At 43.8% G+C, this 20846-nt stretch overlaps 2 protein-coding genes across 2 annotated transcripts; both read right to left on the minus strand.

The window, feature by feature from the left end:
- Positions 1-2321: 2321 nt before the first annotated feature.
- Positions 2322-6961, minus strand: LOC122322074 (uncharacterized). Its single transcript, XM_070282512.1, has 3 exons — positions 3772-6961; positions 2445-3701; positions 2322-2347 (listed from the first exon to the last, which is right to left on the minus strand). Exons 1-3 carry the CDS (start codon positions 6959-6961, stop codon positions 2322-2324), a joined length of 4473 nt encoding a protein of 1490 aa, XP_070138613.1.
- Positions 6962-8529: 1568 nt separating this feature from the next.
- On the minus strand, positions 8530-13169 carry LOC122322075 (uncharacterized). The gene is made up of 3 exons (XM_070282513.1): positions 9980-13169; positions 8653-9909; positions 8530-8555 (listed from the first exon to the last, which is right to left on the minus strand). Exons 1-3 carry the CDS (start codon positions 13167-13169, stop codon positions 8530-8532), a joined length of 4473 nt encoding a protein of 1490 aa, XP_070138614.1.
- Between the last annotated feature and the right edge of the window lie 7677 nt (positions 13170-20846).

The raw sequence follows: 20846 nt of genomic DNA on the forward strand, positions 1-20846 counted from the left end.
TGTTAATTTAAAACAGGGGTGCCCAAGCTCAGCATACGGGAGAGCAAACTCCAAAAAAAAGGTAAAAAATCTGAAAAAAAAAATTAAAGTAACATTCACAAGGAGTTTCAAAAAAATATCATTATAATAAAAAATACATTTTATTATAGCAATTATAAATAGGCCCTATATTTTTCACAACAGTTTATTATTATACTACGCCAATAAATGCCCAACTTTTAACTTAAAAAATTTTCTGCAAAGAAGAAATTTAGCCGACCATTTTGGCTGAAAGAAAAGCAAGAATGAATTTCTTGCAGTGATAACTTTTCGGCAATCCAACAACAAAATGCGTTCGGATTATCACGATTGAGGAGAATAGGGAAAACACGAAAAATGGTTTTTGTATTTGGGCTTTGCCTATGCTGGGAGGAACACACGTATATGAAATTTCGTTTCCCATATGAAAGAGCAATTCCAACAACAAAGGAGCACCGAGAGCAATGAGACTGGGCACCCCTGATTTAAAACCTTTTCCATACAATTTTAATTCAAAATAAATGTTACCTTTGAGACATTTTAGAAAATAAATTTAGGAAATTATATCAGAGAATAATAAAAGATTTTCTTCACAAACATGTTTCTTTATATAACTTTAATATAATACGTAGTATATTATATTAATTTAAATTATTTTTTCTTAAACTAACTAATGGAGATAAAAATTCAAAGTTAATTTTTTGTATACCTGGTAAATATTTCCGATTATAAAATATCTACGTAAATACATTTAATTATTTACTTAATTTAAATTTCCCTTTTGTTCCTTATGCAACAAAATTACCCAAAACTATAGATTCATCGCTCAACTCGACAATAGATCTTTTAGGCGTGGAAAAAAACTTGATATAAGTGAATTGGGCAAAATCACATTATTCAAGTAAAAAATAGTTTGTGGTTATGAGCAATTTTTATACCCTTGCAGAGGGTATTATAATTTTGGTTGTGCAACGCAGTGTGCAAAAGTGTGCAACGCAGTGAAGGAGACATCTCCGACCCTATAAAGTATATATATTCTTGTTGTGACTGCGCCGATAGACGGGAGTCAATGATTAGCAGAAGTCTGCTATGGGGACTTTGCTGTTGCCGTTTTATAAAAACACAGGGTTGGATATGTTTCTGAATTTAATTTGAATTGATTTTAGATATAACAAAATGTGTAATGTGTAATGGGTAAATGTAACAAAAAATGTGTGTTCAGTCGTAAGCTTAGAAGTCGTAAGGAAGAAACCTAGAGATGTCCCGCTTTCCAAAGGGACCGGGTTCTCGAGATCGATAGCCACCAATCAGGTATCGATTGTAGGGTTGTGGTATGCACTAACAACGTAATGAACATTACGACAACGAAAATGACCGTACATGCCGCCCCGCAATGCTGGGTCCAGCATTAAGACATCCTTCTAATGGTAACTGAAAGTAACAGGTGAAATGTTTGCTGTGGTATGGATGTGAGATCAAATGCTTGTATCACTATTGTTCAAGATTAGCTTCCTCGACTTTAGCTTCCGTGTAATTCGGGATGGGTAATCTGCAGATCTTGGATACTGATCGCTTATATGTACCCGAACCTGTATAGATTGTTGCAACTCGTACCATCCCATCGGCTCCAGGGTGTAATTCTGTAACACGACCTAGTTTCCAATCGGTTGGACCTGTCCTGTCTTCCTTGATAATAACTAGGTCATTGACCTGCAGGTTTTCTTCCTCTTGTCTCCACTTAGGGCGTGCCTGAAGGTGAGACAACCAATCTGAGCTCCACCTTTTCCAGAACTGGCGTAGGATCCGTTGTCCCTCCATGAACTGTGTGTTGAGCGACTTGTCCTTGTCACTGGGGGTAGGAAGCGATTGCATGGAGTCTCCGATGAGAAAATGAGCTGGAGTCAATACTTGCAGATCGTTAATATCCGCGGTTAACGGGCATAATGGCCGAGAGTTAAGACAGGCCTCTATCTGGATAAGAACGGTTGATAATTGTTCATAAGTCATTGGGTATCCTTTGAAGGAACGATGAAGATGAGACTTTACGGCTTTGACGTTAGCCTCCCAAAGTCCTCCGAAGTTTGGGCTGTGTGGGGGGTTAAAGTGCCACTGAATATAGCGCTTTGTGAGTTCTGGGACGACTGTCTGGTTGATTTCCTGCCGGAACTCGTTAGACCACAACTGTAGGGATTTATCTGCTGCTATAAAATTTGTGCCGCAGTCACTGTACATGTGCCGCACAAAACCGCGGCGTCCAATGAACCGTTGGAGAGCCCAGAGAAAATGTTGTGCTGTGAGTCCTGTCACCAGCTCCAAATGGATAGCTTTACTGGCGAGGCAAATGAATACAGCAATATAGGCCTTATATGTAGTGTGTCCTCTGAACCTCGAGGCCTTGACATCGATAGATCCTGTGTAATCCACACCTGTAGCTTCGAACGCTCTTTTCGGCGGATTAACACGATGGTATGGAAGATCACCCATTAATTGTCGAGAGGGTTTAGGGCGATGCTGAAAGCAAGCCACACACTGTCGGAGAACTCTTTTTACCGCTTGTTTGCCATTAATGATCCAAAACTGCTGATGGATGATCGCACGGGTCAGTTGAACACCCCCATGCATGGTGTTCAGATGGGCGTTTTTTATGACGAGGTCCGTAAAATGATGTGACTTCGGTAGGATGATGGGCGTGCGTTGTTGAGTGGTGAGCTGCAAAGCGTTTCGAAGTCTGCCCCGCACTCTGAGGATCCCTTGGGCATCTATGAATGGCGACAGTTGGCTAAGCTTGTTAGATTTTGAGAGCGATTTGTTTGCTCGCAACTTGGACAGTTCGTGAGAGAATGCTTCCTGTTGGACAACGCGAACCAGAGTATACATTGCCTTGGAAAACTCCTTTACGCTAATTGGTCCAGAAAGCCGAGCCTCCCTTTTGCAGCGAGTATTATGGATAAAGCGATTAATGAATGCTGTGGAAAATACAAGTCGACTGTATGACGAAAATGACTCAACAATGGAATCAGTGGATGCACAGGTGTGAGCGTGGATAACCTTTGCTGCCTGTTCCTCGCAGATTGTGCTCGGATCTGGAGAAGTAAGAGTTACCTTGGGCCAATGGTCTTCGGGTTCCTGCAACCAGTCTGGGCCGCTCCACCAGAGCTTATCCTGCGCGAGCTGTAGTGGGGTTAAACCGCGCGTTGCACAATCCGCAGGGTTGTCCTGCGTAGACACATGACCCCACTGGGAAGCAGAGCTGACCTCTTGGATGCTGCCAATTCGATTGGCTACAAAAGTCTTCCACCTGCATGGATCTCCATATATCCAGTGAAGCACGATCATGGCGTCTGACCAGTAGTACACTGTGACCCGCATCTGAGGCACGTGAAGTTGCTGCTGGATCCATGTGGCGAGTTTGGTAGCTAGAACTGCTCCGAAAAGCTCCACTCGCGGTATGGTGAGAGGCTTTGTTGGTGTAACCCTAGTGCGAGCTGCGACTAAGTGTGTATGTATCATTCCAGCAGTGTCGAGTACTCGAAGGTAGGCACACGCTGCATACGCGAGGGACGACCCATCGGAGAACATGTGCAATTGAAGAGATATCACATTGCTGAAATCGCAACCGAACCAGCGTGGTATGCGAATGTGTTGAACTTCTGGAAGATGTTCGAGATATCGCTGCCAACGCGCTGCCAAAGACTCTGGTAGCATGTCGTCCCAATCGAGTGCACGGTAAGTGCCATGCAGTTTGCTGCATACGGAAGCTCCATACGTCCTTGAGGAGAATTTTTGACATGACTATCAAGGGTGCTAAAAATCCTAATGGATCGAAGAGCCGCGCCACTGTTGATAAAAGAGCCCTTTTCGAAAGTGTGGGATTGATCGAGAAATGGATTTTGAATCCGTAGACGTCCGGGTTTGGCTGCCAGTACAGTCCAAGCGTTTTAATGCTGTCTTTATTGTCCATTTTGAAGATTGAGTGGTTGCAGAGGTCTACTTTAGGAATATCACTAAGCAACGCCGGGTGGTTCGCTGCCCATTTTCGAAGATGCATACCAGCCGAGCGGAGGGCTGCTATGACCTCGTTTCGCACTCGAATGGCACCGTCCGTGGTCTCATGGCCGCTTTGTACGTCATCAACATAAATCTCCCTTTTCAGTACCTTTTCTGCTAGCGGATAATTTTCTCGTTCGTCCTGAGCTATTTGGTGGATCACCCGAATCGCTGTGTATGGCGCTGATGCTGTTCCGAAGGTAACTGTGGTGAGACGGAACTCTTTTAACTTTCCGGTTTTGTCACGCCACCAAATGAGCTGGAATTGAGAGTCCTCTGGATGCATTTCGATACATCGGTACATCCTTTGGATGTCCGCCACGAAAACATAGCGATAACAACGCCAATTTAGTATCACTCCTCCCAAATCGTTCTGTAGAGCTGGGCCAGTACATAAAATGTCATTCAGTGATTTCCCGTTGGAGCTCTTACAAGAGGCGTCGTAGACTACCCTGAGTTTAGTCGTCAGGCTGTCCTCCTTCAGGACTGCATGGTGTGGAATCGTGCTGCAGAAGACACCGAGCTTCCCATTTGTGTTGATATGAGAGTGACTGTTTTCGCTTGTAGTGACTTCTTGTATTTGCTGTAAGTCAAAATATTCCTCGATTGCTTGGAGATATTGTTGATGAAGCTTATCGCGCTTCTGCAATTTTCGCTCTAGTGTGTAGAAACGATTTAAGGCTATATGTTTTGATCGGCCTAGAACTTGTGACGGGTCGAACAAGGTTTTCAGTGGTAAGCGAACCATGTATTTCCCGTTGGGCTGTCGAACATGGGTTTGACGAAAGTGTTCTTCACACCATCGTTCCTCTGTGGTGAGTTGGCGTTCAGACGGCACGCTATCTAGTTCGAAGAACCTTTGCACCAGATGATCAAGCGTCGTGGTGTTACAACGGACAGTGATGGAGTGTGTCATGGATTTCCTCACAGGTCCAAAAACAATCCAACCAAGAAGAGTGTTTTGTGCGATTGGTTCCTCATGAGTTCCTCGTCGAATTTCTGGGAGCATCAATTGTGGAATAAGATCAACGCCCACAAGCACGTCAATACGACCGGAGCGGGCAAAATTGGGATCGGCGAGTTGCAATCCTTTAAGGTGTTGGAATGAGCGAGGGTCGACATCCGATTTTGGAAGGTGCCCTGTAAGTGTACGGAGAATAAATGCAGTGGATACAAACGATGTGAACTGGGAACCTGAAATCGAGCTTAGGACAAAATTGGTACTATGTCGACAACGATTGTGAGAGGAGTCGCCAATCCCTGTTATTTCCGCAGATATAGGGGTGCGTGAGAGACCCAGCGTCTGTACTAAGCTTTCGGTGATAAGTGTTCCTTCCGAGCCATGGTCAATCAACGCTCTGGCTAAAACAGATTGTCCCGTTTGGTCGTTGACAATTCGGATTAGGGCCGTGGCGAGAATCGTGGTGGATGGATTTTGATAGGTGGCAACTGCGCTGAGGAGTTGCGTCTCGTTCGAAGCAGTTAAGCCGGGGGCTAGGCTGTGCTGTTGAGACAAAACAGATGAGCGGGATGCTACGCTCTGTTGGGTGCCCTGCGCGCTATGGACACCGTTCGTTGGCTGTCGCGATAGGGCAGAGTTGGTAGGCTGGGTTGCTACGTTCGGAAAATGCAGTAGCGTATGGTGGCGTTGGCCGCACTGTAAGCAATTGCGAGTGCTGCTGCAGTCACTTAGAGCGTGGCCTGTGCTGAGACAATTGAGGCATGCTTTTATGCGATCGACGATCGTCTTACGAGCAAAGCAATCCTTCGCGAGAAAACTGGGGCATCTCCGGAGAACATGGTTTCTTTGGCAGAGAGTGCACTGGGGTGCTCCCATTTCCGTAGTCACATGAAAACTGTGGCGGTTAGTGGAATTGAAGTTGGATCGGTTAGGCGCACGTGGATGGGAAGATGGTCCTGGTGCTGAACGAGTTCCAAGTGGTTGGTTTCGATTTTCGATTAGGTCGATGCTAACTAAGCGCTCCAGCAGGAAAGTCTCCAACATCGAAAAGGTTGGAATCTCGGTGGAGCTCCCCAATGAGTGCTCCCACGCTTGCGTAGTGCTGCTTGGTAGTTTGGTTAACAGATGATGCACTAGCCAGTGATCGCAGGAATCAATGTTTATTTTTAAACGTCGAAGATCACTAATGCAAACATTAGCCAGGGTTAGCACGCGCCTGATACCTTCTGAAGCTTCCTTGGGAACCGACTCAAGCCCATACAGTGCTGCCATGGTGTGCATAAAGTCGAGACGTGGATTGTTGTAGCGCTTGACGAGGAGATCCCAGGCTACCGTATACCCAGAATCCGTTAATGCCATGTGACTGACATCCTGGTCCCGTCCTTCGGGCAAGGCCTGCTTGAGAAAGTGAAACTTCTGGATGTTAGAGAGAGTGTTGTTGTCATGGATGAGTTGTAGGAAACCATCGTAAAACGAGGGCCAATCCGTAAAGCTTCCCGAAAAGCGTGGAACTGGAAGCTTCGGAAGCGGAATGTTGGATGATAAAATTGGAGTGACGGACTCGATTGGTGGGGAACCTTGGGCTAACACTGAGAACTTGTTGTCGTATTCTTCCGAGATGTTGCAGAAGATGTGCTGGTGCTCTTCAACAAACCGCTCGTATAGGTTGTCTGAGAAATATACATGTTGACTGGGACACAGCTGATCGACCAATTGTTGGTGATTCGCATCAAACAGGGTGGATAAATCCTTTAACGTGCTAAGTCGCTGAAGAAAATAATGTTTGGATTTTCGGGATTGACTATCCTTCTTGAAGTTACGCTCGAGTTGCGTCAACCTGTTCCATAAATCCTTCTGTCTCGCGTGCAAACCAGCAAACTGGTCGGATGGGGAAGGATTGGCTTGTGTGCCTGTCTTTTCATCGTTGATACCCATAGTTTTATTGAATTTACAACAGCACGCTTGAAATCACAGCCCTCACATACAAACACTCACCGGCTTCCAGTCAGTCTGTGTAGCAGTTTCCAGTTTCAATTCGTCGTTCCTTTGGTCCGTTATTCGTCTCGCAGCAATCTCTCCTTCCTTTGTCCGTTATTCGTCTCGCAGCGTGGTTCCACGTGGCATAGGTTAAAAGCCGTTTGTTTTAAATTAATTTGAGCCCAATTGTTAGTTCTAAATCAATTCAAATTCCATTCTTTGCCACATTTAACAACAGGATCCCCTCATGGGCCACCAAAAATGTTGTGACTGCGCCGATAGACGGGAGTCAATGATTAGCAGAAGTCTGCTATGGGGACTTTGCTGTTGCCGTTTTATAAAAACACAGGGTTGGATATGTTTCTGAATTTAATTTGAATTGATTTTAGATATAACAAAATGTGTAATGTGTAATGGGTAAATGTAACAAAAAATGTGTGTTCAGTCGTAAGCTTAGAAGTCGTAAGGAAGAAACCTAGAGATGTCCCGCTTTCCAAAGGGACCGGGTTCTCGAGATCGATAGCCACCAATCAGGTATCGATTGTAGGGTTGTGGTATGCACTAACAACGTAATGAACATTACGACAACGAAAATGACCGTACATGCCGCCCCGCAATGCTGGGTCCAGCATTAAGACATCCTTCTAATGGTAACTGAAAGAAACAGGTGAAATGTTTGCTGTGGTATGGATGTGAGATCAAATGCTTGTATCACTATTGTTCAAGATTAGCTTCCTCGACTTTAGCTTCCGTGTAATTCGGGATGGGTAATCTGCAGATCTTGGATACTGATCGCTTATATGTACCCGAACCTGTATAGATTGTTGCAACTCGTACCATCCCATCGGCTCCAGGGTGTAATTCTGTAACACGACCTAGTTTCCAATCGGTTGGACCTGTCCTGTCTTCCTTGATAATAACTAGGTCATTGACCTGCAGGTTTTCTTCCTCTTGTCTCCACTTAGGGCGTGCCTGAAGGTGAGACAACCAATCTGAGCTCCACCTTTTCCAGAACTGGCGTAGGATCCGTTGTCCCTCCATGAACTGTGTGTTGAGCGACTTGTCCTTGTCACTGGGGGTAGGAAGCGATTGCATGGAGTCTCCGATGAGAAAATGAGCTGGAGTCAATACTTGCAGATCGTTAATATCCGCGGTTAACGGGCATAATGGCCGAGAGTTAAGACAGGCCTCTATCTGGATAAGAACGGTTGATAATTGTTCATAAGTCATTGGGTATCCTTTGAAGGAACGATGAAGATGAGACTTTACGGCTTTGACGTTAGCCTCCCAAAGTCCTCCGAAGTTTGGGCTGTGTGGGGGGTTAAAGTGCCACTGAATATAGCGCTTTGTGAGTTCTGGGACGACTGTCTGGTTGATTTCCTGCCGGAACTCGTTAGACCACAACTGTAGGGATTTATCTGCTGCTATAAAATTTGTGCCGCAGTCACTGTACATGTGCCGCACAAAACCGCGGCGTCCAATGAACCGTTGGAGAGCCCAGAGAAAATGTTGTGCTGTGAGTCCTGTCACCAGCTCCAAATGGATAGCTTTACTGGCGAGGCAAATGAATACAGCAATATAGGCCTTATATGTAGTGTGTCCTCTGAACCTCGAGGCCTTGACATCGATAGATCCTGTGTAATCCACACCTGTAGCTTCGAACGCTCTTTTCGGCGGATTAACACGATGGTATGGAAGATCACCCATTAATTGTCGAGAGGGTTTAGGGCGATGCTGAAAGCAAGCCACACACTGTCGGAGAACTCTTTTTACCGCTTGTTTGCCATTAATGATCCAAAACTGCTGATGGATGATCGCACGGGTCAGTTGAACACCCCCATGCATGGTGTTCAGATGGGCGTTTTTTATGACGAGGTCCGTAAAATGATGTGACTTCGGTAGGATGATGGGCGTGCGTTGTTGAGTGGTGAGCTGCAAAGCGTTTCGAAGTCTGCCCCGCACTCTGAGGATCCCTTGGGCATCTATGAATGGCGACAGTTGGCTAAGCTTGTTAGATTTTGAGAGCGATTTGTTTGCTCGCAACTTGGACAGTTCGTGAGAGAATGCTTCCTGTTGGACAACGCGAACCAGAGTATACATTGCCTTGGAAAACTCCTTTACGCTAATTGGTCCAGAAAGCCGAGCCTCCCTTTTGCAGCGAGTATTATGGATAAAGCGATTAATGAATGCTGTGGAAAATACAAGTCGACTGTATGACGAAAATGACTCAACAATGGAATCAGTGGATGCACAGGTGTGAGCGTGGATAACCTTTGCTGCCTGTTCCTCGCAGATTGTGCTCGGATCTGGAGAAGTAAGAGTTACCTTGGGCCAATGGTCTTCGGGTTCCTGCAACCAGTCTGGGCCGCTCCACCAGAGCTTATCCTGCGCGAGCTGTAGTGGGGTTAAACCGCGCGTTGCACAATCCGCAGGGTTGTCCTGCGTAGACACATGACCCCACTGGGAAGCAGAGCTGACCTCTTGGATGCTGCCAATTCGATTGGCTACAAAAGTCTTCCACCTGCATGGATCTCCATATATCCAGTGAAGCACGATCATGGCGTCTGACCAGTAGTACACTGTGACCCGCATCTGAGGCACGTGAAGTTGCTGCTGGATCCATGTGGCGAGTTTGGTAGCTAGAACTGCTCCGAAAAGCTCCACTCGCGGTATGGTGAGAGGCTTTGTTGGTGTAACCCTAGTGCGAGCTGCGACTAAGTGTGTATGTATCATTCCAGCAGTGTCGAGTACTCGAAGGTAGGCACACGCTGCATACGCGAGGGACGACCCATCGGAGAACATGTGCAATTGAAGAGATATCACATTGCTGAAATCGCAACCGAACCAGCGTGGTATGCGAATGTGTTGAACTTCTGGAAGATGTTCGAGATATCGCTGCCAACGCGCTGCCAAAGACTCTGGTAGCATGTCGTCCCAATCGAGTGCACGGTAAGTGCCATGCAGTTTGCTGCATACGGAAGCTCCATACGTCCTTGAGGAGAATTTTTGACATGACTATCAAGGGTGCTAAAAATCCTAATGGATCGAAGAGCCGCGCCACTGTTGATAAAAGAGCCCTTTTCGAAAGTGTGGGATTGATCGAGAAATGGATTTTGAATCCGTAGACGTCCGGGTTTGGCTGCCAGTACAGTCCAAGCGTTTTAATGCTGTCTTTATTGTCCATTTTGAAGATTGAGTGGTTGCAGAGGTCTACTTTAGGAATATCACTAAGCAACGCCGGGTGGTTCGCTGCCCATTTTCGAAGATGCATACCAGCCGAGCGGAGGGCTGCTATGACCTCGTTTCGCACTCGAATGGCACCGTCCGTGGTCTCATGGCCGCTTTGTACGTCATCAACATAAATCTCCCTTTTCAGTACCTTTTCTGCTAGCGGATAATTTTCTCGTTCGTCCTGAGCTATTTGGTGGATCACCCGAATCGCTGTGTATGGCGCTGATGCTGTTCCGAAGGTAACTGTGGTGAGACGGAACTCTTTTAACTTTCCGGTTTTGTCACGCCACCAAATGAGCTGGAATTGAGAGTCCTCTGGATGCATTTCGATACATCGGTACATCCTTTGGATGTCCGCCACGAAAACATAGCGATAACAACGCCAATTTAGTATCACTCCTCCCAAATCGTTCTGTAGAGCTGGGCCAGTACATAAAATGTCATTCAGTGATTTCCCGTTGGAGCTCTTACAAGAGGCGTCGTAGACTACCCTGAGTTTAGTCGTCAGGCTGTCCTCCTTCAGGACTGCATGGTGTGGAATCGTGCTGCAGAAGACACCGAGCTTCCCATTTGTGTTGATATGAGAGTGACTGTTTTCGCTTGTAGTGACTTCTTGTATTTGCTGTAAGTCAAAATATTCCTCGATTGCTTGGAGATATTGTTGATGAAGCTTATCGCGCTTCTGCAATTTTCGCTCTAGTGTGTAGAAACGATTTAAGGCTATATGTTTTGATCGGCCTAGAACTTGTGACGGGTCGAACAAGGTTTTCAGTGGTAAGCGAACCATGTATTTCCCGTTGGGCTGTCGAACATGGGTTTGACGAAAGTGTTCTTCACACCATCGTTCCTCTGTGGTGAGTTGGCGTTCAGACGGCACGCTATCTAGTTCGAAGAACCTTTGCACCAGATGATCAAGCGTCGTGGTGTTACAACGGACAGTGATGGAGTGTGTCATGGATTTCCTCACAGGTCCAAAAACAATCCAACCAAGAAGAGTGTTTTGTGCGATTGGTTCCTCATGAGTTCCTCGTCGAATTTCTGGGAGCATCAATTGTGGAATAAGATCAACGCCCACAAGCACGTCAATACGACCGGAGCGGGCAAAATTGGGATCGGCGAGTTGCAATCCTTTAAGGTGTTGGAATGAGCGAGGGTCGACATCCGATTTTGGAAGGTGCCCTGTAAGTGTACGGAGAATAAATGCAGTGGATACAAACGATGTGAACTGGGAACCTGAAATCGAGCTTAGGACAAAATTGGTACTATGTCGACAACGATTGTGAGAGGAGTCGCCAATCCCTGTTATTTCCGCAGATATAGGGGTGCGTGAGAGACCCAGCGTCTGTACTAAGCTTTCGGTGATAAGTGTTCCTTCCGAGCCATGGTCAATCAACGCTCTGGCTAAAACAGATTGTCCCGTTTGGTCGTTGACAATTCGGATTAGGGCCGTGGCGAGAATCGTGGTGGATGGATTTTGATAGGTGGCAACTGCGCTGAGGAGTTGCGTCTCGTTCGAAGCAGTTAAGCCGGGGGCTAGGCTGTGCTGTTGAGACAAAACAGATGAGCGGGATGCTACGCTCTGTTGGGTGCCCTGCGCGCTATGGACACCGTTCGTTGGCTGTCGCGATAGGGCAGAGTTGGTAGGCTGGGTTGCTACGTTCGGAAAATGCAGTAGCGTATGGTGGCGTTGGCCGCACTGTAAGCAATTGCGAGTGCTGCTGCAGTCACTTAGAGCGTGGCCTGTGCTGAGACAATTGAGGCATGCTTTTATGCGATCGACGATCGTCTTACGAGCAAAGCAATCCTTCGCGAGAAAACTGGGGCATCTCCGGAGAACATGGTTTCTTTGGCAGAGAGTGCACTGGGGTGCTCCCATTTCCGTAGTCACATGAAAACTGTGGCGGTTAGTGGAATTGAAGTTGGATCGGTTAGGCGCACGTGGATGGGAAGATGGTCCTGGTGCTGAACGAGTTCCAAGTGGTTGGTTTCGATTTTCGATTAGGTCGATGCTAACTAAGCGCTCCAGCAGGAAAGTCTCCAACATCGAAAAGGTTGGAATCTCGGTGGAGCTCCCCAATGAGTGCTCCCACGCTTGCGTAGTGCTGCTTGGTAGTTTGGTTAACAGATGATGCACTAGCCAGTGATCGCAGGAATCAATGTTTATTTTTAAACGTCGAAGATCACTAATGCAAACATTAGCCAGGGTTAGCACGCGCCTGATACCTTCTGAAGCTTCCTTGGGAACCGACTCAAGCCCATACAGTGCTGCCATGGTGTGCATAAAGTCGAGACGTGGATTGTTGTAGCGCTTGACGAGGAGATCCCAGGCTACCGTATACCCAGAATCCGTTAATGCCATGTGACTGACATCCTGGTCCCGTCCTTCGGGCAAGGCCTGCTTGAGAAAGTGAAACTTCTGGATGTTAGAGAGAGTGTTGTTGTCATGGATGAGTTGTAGGAAACCATCGTAAAACGAGGGCCAATCCGTAAAGCTTCCCGAAAAGCGTGGAACTGGAAGCTTCGGAAGCGGAATGTTGGATGATAAAATTGGAGTGACGGACTCGATTGGTGGGGAACCTTGGGCTAACACTGAGAACTTGTTGTCGTATTCTTCCGAGATGTTGCAGAAGATGTGCTGGTGCTCTTCAACAAACCGCTCGTATAGGTTGTCTGAGAAATATACATGTTGACTGGGACACAGCTGATCGACCAATTGTTGGTGATTCGCATCAAACAGGGTGGATAAATCCTTTAACGTGCTAAGTCGCTGAAGAAAATAATGTTTGGATTTTCGGGATTGACTATCCTTCTTGAAGTTACGCTCGAGTTGCGTCAACCTGTTCCATAAATCCTTCTGTCTCGCGTGCAAACCAGCAAACTGGTCGGATGGGGAAGGATTGGCTTGTGTGCCTGTCTTTTCATCGTTGATACCCATAGTTTTATTGAATTTACAACAGCACGCTTGAAATCACAGCCCTCACATACAAACACTCACCGGCTTCCAGTCAGTCTGTGTAGCAGTTTCCAGTTTCAATTCGTCGTTCCTTTGGTCCGTTATTCGTCTCGCAGCAATCTCTCCTTCCTTTGTCCGTTATTCGTCTCGCAGCGTGGTTCCACGTGGCATAGGTTAAAAGCCGTTTGTTTTAAATTAATTTGAGCCCAATTGTTAGTTCTAAATCAATTCAAATTCCATTCTTTGCCACATTTAACAACAGGATCCCCTCATGGGCCACCAAAAATGTTGTGACTGCGCCGATAGACGGGAGTCAATGATTAGCAGAAGTCTGCTATGGGGACTTTGCTGTTGCCGTTTTATAAAAACACAGGGTTGGATATGTTTCTGAATTTAATTTGAATTGATTTTAGATATAACAAAATGTGTAATGTGTAATGGGTAAATGTAACAAAAAATGTGTGTTCAGTCGTAAGCTTAGAAGTCGTAAGGAAGAATCCTAGAGGAGTCCCGCTTTCCAAAGGGACCGGGTTCTCGAGATCGATAGCCACCAATCAGGTATCGATTGTAGGGTTGTGGTATGCACTAACAACGTAATGAACATTACGACAACGAAAATGACCGTACAATTTTTGATAAGGATCACCTCCTGAGATGATATGAGCATGTCCGTCTGTCCGTCTGTCCGTCTGTCTGTTTCTACGCAAACTAGTCTCTCAGTTTTAAAGCTATCGACTTGAAACTTTGCACACATCCTTCTTTCCGTTGCACGCAGTATATAAGTCGGAACGGCGCGGATCGGCCGACTATATCCTATAGCTGCCATATAACTGATTGATCGGAAATGGTATAACTTCGGTGTTTTTAGAGTTAGAGAGTTTTTAGAGTTCAAATTTTACATGAGCGCTATTTTTGGCACAATAATACGACATGCCAAGTTTTGTAAGGATCGGCCGACTATATCCTATATCTGCCATATAACTGAACGATCGGAAGTGACCCAACTCTCGTGTTTTTGAAGATAGAAAGTTGAAACTTAGTACAGATTCTATTTTTGGTCAGTTAATCCGACCTACCAAATTTCATAAGGATCGGCCGACTATATCCTATAGCTGCCATGTAACTGAACGATCGGAAATGGGTTTTGGTAGAAATACCAACTTTCGTATTTTTGAAGATAGAAGTTTGGGACTTTTTTTAGATTTTGTGTTATAATTAATTGGGTTATGTTATCATATTCTTATAAGGATCGGCCAACTATATCCGATGTTAGCGATATATATCCGGTTTTAACTGCAAGGGTATATCAACTTCGGCTCCGCCCGAAGTTAGCTTTCCTTTCTTGTTTTTTAATAATAAATTTTATATCGTTTTATTAATCGGATATAGTTGGCCGATCCTTATGATAACATCATAATACAACCAATTTATTAGAATACAAAATATAAAATAAGTTCCAAACTTCCATCTTCAAGAACACCAAAGTAAAAATTTACCAAATACCATTTCCGATCGTTCAGTTAAATGGCAGCTAAAGGAAATAGTCGGCCGACCGTTATGATTTGGTAGGTCGGATTTTCTTTCCATTTTTCTATTTTCAAAAACACGAAATTCGAACTTTCCAACTCTAAAAACACTGAAGTTGTAGAATTTTCGATCAAACAGTTATTTGGCAGCTATAAGATATAGTCGGCCAATCCCGGCCGATCCGACTTGTATACTACGTGCCAAGGAAAAATGGGTGTGTGCAAAGTCGATTGCTTTAAAACTGAGAGATTAATTTGCGTAGAAACAGACAGACGGACATGCTCACATCAACTCAGGAGGTGATCCTGATCAATAATATATACGGAGAGGGTCGGAGATGCCTCCTTGCACACTTATGGACTAAATTATATTATCCTCGGCACTTTTTGCGAGGTAGAAAATCTTAGTTTTTGTCTTTAAGATTTTTTGTTTATAGATATTTAGTGAATTTTATTTACCAAATATTTGTAATAGAATTCAAGTGTTAAGTAAAATAAATATACTGAACTACATATCTTAATCTCTTACCCTCCAGCTGGGAATCGGACCTTCGTGCTTTTGTTTATTGGATTAAAATGCATGTCTCTAAGACATTAAAAGTAAACAAAATGTAACTTATAAAACAGCTTCTTTTGCTGGGAATCGTACCTACGAACTTATGATAAATGGGTAGACCAATCATTTAACCACCAGTAGAAGTTTTGCGAGAAAAAAATTTTGAAAGCGTAGAAAACTTTGGAGCAGTAGAGGGCCGTCATAATTTATTTGCCTACTTTTTTTTAGATATTATTTCATGAAACGCCGACGACGGAGCTCGGAACCCAGGAGCATCAAGGATCCAGAGCGGAGTCGATTTGGGAAACGAGAAGTAATTTGTATTTTGTTTCAAAATTCCTCTTCATAAAGGTTTTATAAAGTGTTATGCTATCTGTATTATTTATGGGCTGGGCCAATCACGTCAAACTATAAATTTGTCGGAAAAAAACCCACAAACACTGTGAGCTAGCCGCGGCAAATTGTTACGAGTGAAAAGCTCGGTGTTTTCGGCGTCTTCGAGCTCAGGAACACCAGCAAGCCAGTACATGCTGTTTGACTGCCGAGATCCTCTGTGTTGGAATTCAATTCTCCAATAAAAATGAGAAAGATTGCATGGCCGAAAAATATCAACGGAAAGAGTTTTTAGCATCCCAATGGGCTGTGAGAAAGACTCATCCCGCAGATTACCAGCGGTAACCGCTCCTGACTTTTTGCATAAATCAATTGAAATGGAATTTTCTATGCGCTGCATTTTGTAAAATGTATACATGCATAAAACTTAGGAACTACGGCGCAACGACGGTCTTAAAAACGGATTTGGTATCTAGCTTTTTCCGCATTAGTTGTATTTCCTTTAAATATTTATAAATATTAGAAAATATTTATAATATATGTATAAAATATTTTATTTCTTAAATCTTCTCTTTGCAAAGACAGACTAACAAAAGGTGTATCAAATCTTATATTTTTAACTTAATCAACAGTCATATTGGCCCTAAGAATCGATTGCTGGGTTGGGAGGTCGTTGGGTCGCAAGCGGGATCCGCTGTGGCCGAGTCAATCACCGAATTAAGAAATTTGGGTGCGAACACACTTTGTCTTTACAGGACACTGCGAGGATGCCCAGATCCCGGTGGATGTTTTCGTTGCAAACATACAAAGGTGCCCCAGTGATAGTTCTTAAGATGTCTCAAGTTCAGAGACATGTGCAATTCTAAATGGAATTATTCCTTGATGACAAAGAATATTGGGTTCTTAAATTTAAATGACGATCCAGCTTGCGCTCAAGCAAATGATAATGACTCAAGGCCTACATAGGATTCTACCAACAGCTCCAGGCTGTGTTTGATTGAAAGGCGAACCGAATATGCCCTGATTCAATAAATAGGTTTTGGAGTCAGCAGGAATAACCTTACATGAAGCGGATAAACGAGGCTTCCATAGGGTGCAACCACCTCCAGAAACTACCTATCCAAAACGCGTCTTCTGCACAAGAGGTAGACCGTCTTCTAGTTGGATTTACCAAACTAAGAGCAGATCCAAAAACAGGATGGCGCCAATCAGAAAATCCAAATGCTGCGCTATGTGAAAGTTCAAATCTGCCAGAACCACATTGGCAGGAACCTTTCAGTTGGTGGCATCTATGTTCAGGCCAGGTTGCCGCTCTGCGATGTGAGACGCCACAACAGCCTCAATGTATACCGGAGACTTGGATAGGCGAGATTTCAGGCAAACATTAACCGATGCTCCATCCGTAGTGAATTCAGGGTCTCTAAGGCCAGTCACCGCTACAGAGCATTTCGACCGATGAAGCTTAAGGCGGCAGTGATGTGATGAGATGAATTTGTAAGCCGGAATCAAGTAGCGCTCGGAAGGGAAGAAAGGCTCCTGAGTGGCCACGGTCGAGAACGTTGGCCGTTGGCAAAAACAATACTTTAGCGTGTAGATCCTGGGACACCAACGAGCAAGCTGGCGGAGTCTGAGAGGTCGGAAACCGAGCCTCATAGGCAGGATCCAAGCCGGATGAAGCGCTGGGTAACTGCTCGCAAGGATGCAACAGGGCGTGATGTAGGCGATAACATTTTGGGCAGCGGCAGGATAAGCAAACGAAGCAGAGGGCTTCGTTGGGCACCGGACTTCATCGTATCGTTCCCCAACTGGTAAGGCGACGAACCTTGAGAGAGCCCACATACATATATGTAATCTCCAGCTCCCTTACAGTTTTGGTCAAGTTCCTTTTTGGTCAAGTGAGAATGGCTATCAATCGTCGTCCTAAACAGGGTGCAAAACTCAGATCACTCACCGCTAGGATCAGTCACCGCTGAATATTAGCATCGGCAACGGGGGCAATGAGGGAGCAGGCCTGTATGGAGTGGGTAAAATACGAGCACCACTGGTACCATCCAAAAGCGTGGAGTGGGCAGCAACTCTTATGGAGTGCTTGGCAACTTTCACCTGGATGTAGACGTGCAGGTCCGTGGCCAGCTGAGAGAATTTCCTCTATATACCGATTTCGCTATAATTAACTCCTCCAATTCCTCCTGATGTTTGGTGAAATGATTACGCAGACGCTTCTCCATTGACCCGAGGGTCATAATAGTTGAATCTTCGGTCCTTGTCCGTGATCTCCAGTTCTTGACAGGTCACCTCGGCCTGTCTCAGCAACACCTTCTCCCTGAAGCATCAGATCCAGTAGCTCCATTAAGTAATTTAAGTGCAAGGTTATGACAACAAAAACAACAAGTTTCCGTGGAACTTTTAAACTAACCACAATAACCAAAACGGGGTGCACTCACGTTGGGGTCACCAATAGCTTACGCAATGATTAGTTTTTAATTGCGGCCGAATGAATAACAACGTTGTAGTTCAATGTTTAATAGTATTGAATCAATACTTTTTAGGCGTTCAAGTTTAAACTAAAATTTGCTGCGGCTCAAATCAAATCAAGACAAGCTTAAAAAGACAAGCTCCAAGCTATGCAGTTGAATATTGTAAAGTGGGGAAAAGGCGAGGCGGGGGAGAAACAGACAAATACGGACAATTCAAAATTTGTTGAAAACAGCCTCATTTCAGAGTCCCAATTTTTAAGAGTCACTTCAGATTCTAAACCAAAACAATATTTTGGTAAACAGAATCCCGACTTAAATCCCGACTTAAAACTAAACAGCTTAACCCATTCTTAATTGGGTCCCCACTTCATAGAAAATTTCACATATTTCTTGTCATCTTGATTAATTGAGACCCTTATGTAATAGGTTCCGACTCAATCGAGTCCCTTCAGAGAACAAAGCCTCTGAGAGAGAAAAGTTTCTTTCAAGCTTTGATCTGCAAAAAGCTTCATCAAGGGTACCTATATAAAGGACCTAGAGCCCCAAAGGTAGTTCTAAAATTATAAATCGCTAAGCAGTTTTAAAGAAGTATCAAGAACGGAACTCAAATAAATATATTTTGTTTCGAACTATTTTAGAGAAGATCTTTTGTCAACGCATTAACAAAATTCGTATAAAAAATTAATAATAAAAATGATAAATGTAACATCGATAGATTTTATAAGCTAAATATACTTACCAGAGATGCATAAGGATCATTAAGTCGATATTCGAGTGTAAGGTTTGCAAGGTTTTAAAAAGTGCGGCATAATCAAATTTACAAGGATCAGCGCATATAAAATCCTTCATTCCATACTTCCTGGCTTTATCTGCGTCTGGATAAAACTTTTTTTTAGTTTATTATTAAAAACACAAGTAACTGGCGTGTATTTAATTTCGAAATGCTTCTGGGCAAGATTTTATAAAATAGGTTTCAATGAAATCCATTCACAAATTATTATTCATCCTTATTTTTGCTACCAAAGTAACAAGGTGAAGGGGGGCGTTAAACCTTGTTAGCCTTAAAACCTGCTGTTTTTTTCTGAGATTTTTTTTGTTGGAAAGATAGGTATGAGAATGAAGCCAGTTGTAGAGTACAGCTTGTCGTAGTTACACCATTTTTTTTTGGAGGTGATCTTTGTAAAGGGAGGCAGGGGGGTGGTAACAAACAATGGCGGGATGTCCACGCCAACTCGTCATCATGGTGAAAGTCGTAGATTACGTGATCAAAATTTGAAATCCAAAATACGAATATATCCCTATTTCGGACGAATATGTCCTTATTCTTTACACTTTTTCACACCCTTGATAACAAAATAAAAGAAAAAAACTTAGAAAAATTATAAAATTATGAGCTTTTAACAAAAATATAATTTTTTCTTATTTTTACGTTACTTATTATTTATTTAAATAATTTTTTTGTAATTTTTCAGACGATTTTATTACCACGGATGCACATACTGAAGAACATATATGAAAAAATTCATGGCGATGGCTACCTGTAGAACTTTCACGAATTTGAAAAATGTAATTTCGAGATAAACGCGTTTGAAAATTTGAACACCCTGATCCGGGCTTTTGACACTGGTGACACCAAACAATAACTTGCGTATTTTAAGAGATTTCGACTTTTGTAAGAGTAATATTTAATTTTTCTATCAACACGCATCTAACCGAAAATGATATACGGAAAAAACTTTTTTGATGGAGAACATATTGGTCGATTGGGCATTTGCACTGAGAAATTCGGTCGCAAATTGTTTTCAGTTCTAGCCCTTGGGGTGGCCAAGGTATGAGCGGCTGCATTAATGTCGGCTGAGCAAGCTGAGGCGAATCACAAACAGCTGATTTTTTACGCTTAGGGGACTCAGTTAGCAGCTGAAGGGCGCTAAACTGATTTTCGCGCAAAGAGCTGGTCAATAATTTTACGAAAACTAGTGATCAACTCTTTAAATCCATTTTTAGTCTGTCTCATGAACGACTTCATATGGTCTTGGACAGAACGACAATTATCACAACAATTACGTAAACCAGATCTACGAGAAATGGCATCTGGAGTGTACGACGTTTTCACATAGCGATTAAAGATTGAAGATTGCTGCGAAGATTTTCCTAATTCATAGCCACAGATTCAACCCGGCATTGGTTAGTTTGGCCGAGAAGGTGCCATCTGGGCCTGGAGATTCAAAGGGCTTGAAACTGTTTATCGCCCAACTGAAATTCCTATTTTTTTTTTGTTTCGCTGTCATTCAGAATTTTGGAAATGGCTTGTGCATCAATTAGGGCACCAGCTAGCATTCCAGTATTCAATATAAAGCTTAGAGGGCAAGACGACCGAGGGGCGCTCGAGAAACGATTTATTAGTATTTATTAAGCTAAGATGAGTAAGTAAAGAAATTTAAAATACTTGAATAAGGACAGGAAAGAGATTTAATAGAGTAGACCATAAGACCTTACGACCACGACCATCATAGTTCGAACATAAGACCCTATGATGGTCGTACTCAAACTAAACTAAATGACTAAAAACTAAAATGACTAAAGAATAGAGGACTAAAGTTTCTAGTCCTTCTATTAGGAATATTGAAATTTAACCGTGTTAGTATTGATGAGGTTATGTAGAAAAACTACACCCAACATTGTCCTAAGATTAGTTAAGGTTGGTAAGTTTATTAGACGGAGTATACTTCTGTACGATGGAAGATGAAGACTTGCATCCCAGTTAAGA

The sequence above is a fragment of the Drosophila bipectinata genome, chromosome 4 (assembly GCF_030179905.1).
Source record: "Drosophila bipectinata strain 14024-0381.07 chromosome 4, DbipHiC1v2, whole genome shotgun sequence".
In the NCBI taxonomy this organism is placed as follows: domain Eukaryota; kingdom Metazoa; phylum Arthropoda; class Insecta; order Diptera; family Drosophilidae; genus Drosophila; species Drosophila bipectinata.

Coding starts and splice junctions, on each gene's coding strand:
- LOC122322075 (XM_070282513.1), bottom strand. CDS start 13,169: ATGGGTATCAACGATGAAAAGACAGGCACACAAGCCAATCCTTCCCCA. Junction 9,910..9,979: donor CAAGGACGTATGGAGCTTCC/GTATGCAGCAAA, acceptor AGTCTTTGGCAG/CGCGTTGGCAGCGATATCTC. Junction 8,556..8,652: donor AAGAGCGTTCGAAGCTACAG/GTGTGGATTACA, acceptor TTGCCTCGCCAG/TAAAGCTATCCATTTGGAGC.
- LOC122322074 (XM_070282512.1), bottom strand. CDS start 6,961: ATGGGTATCAACGATGAAAAGACAGGCACACAAGCCAATCCTTCCCCA. Junction 3,702..3,771: donor CAAGGACGTATGGAGCTTCC/GTATGCAGCAAA, acceptor AGTCTTTGGCAG/CGCGTTGGCAGCGATATCTC. Junction 2,348..2,444: donor AAGAGCGTTCGAAGCTACAG/GTGTGGATTACA, acceptor TTGCCTCGCCAG/TAAAGCTATCCATTTGGAGC.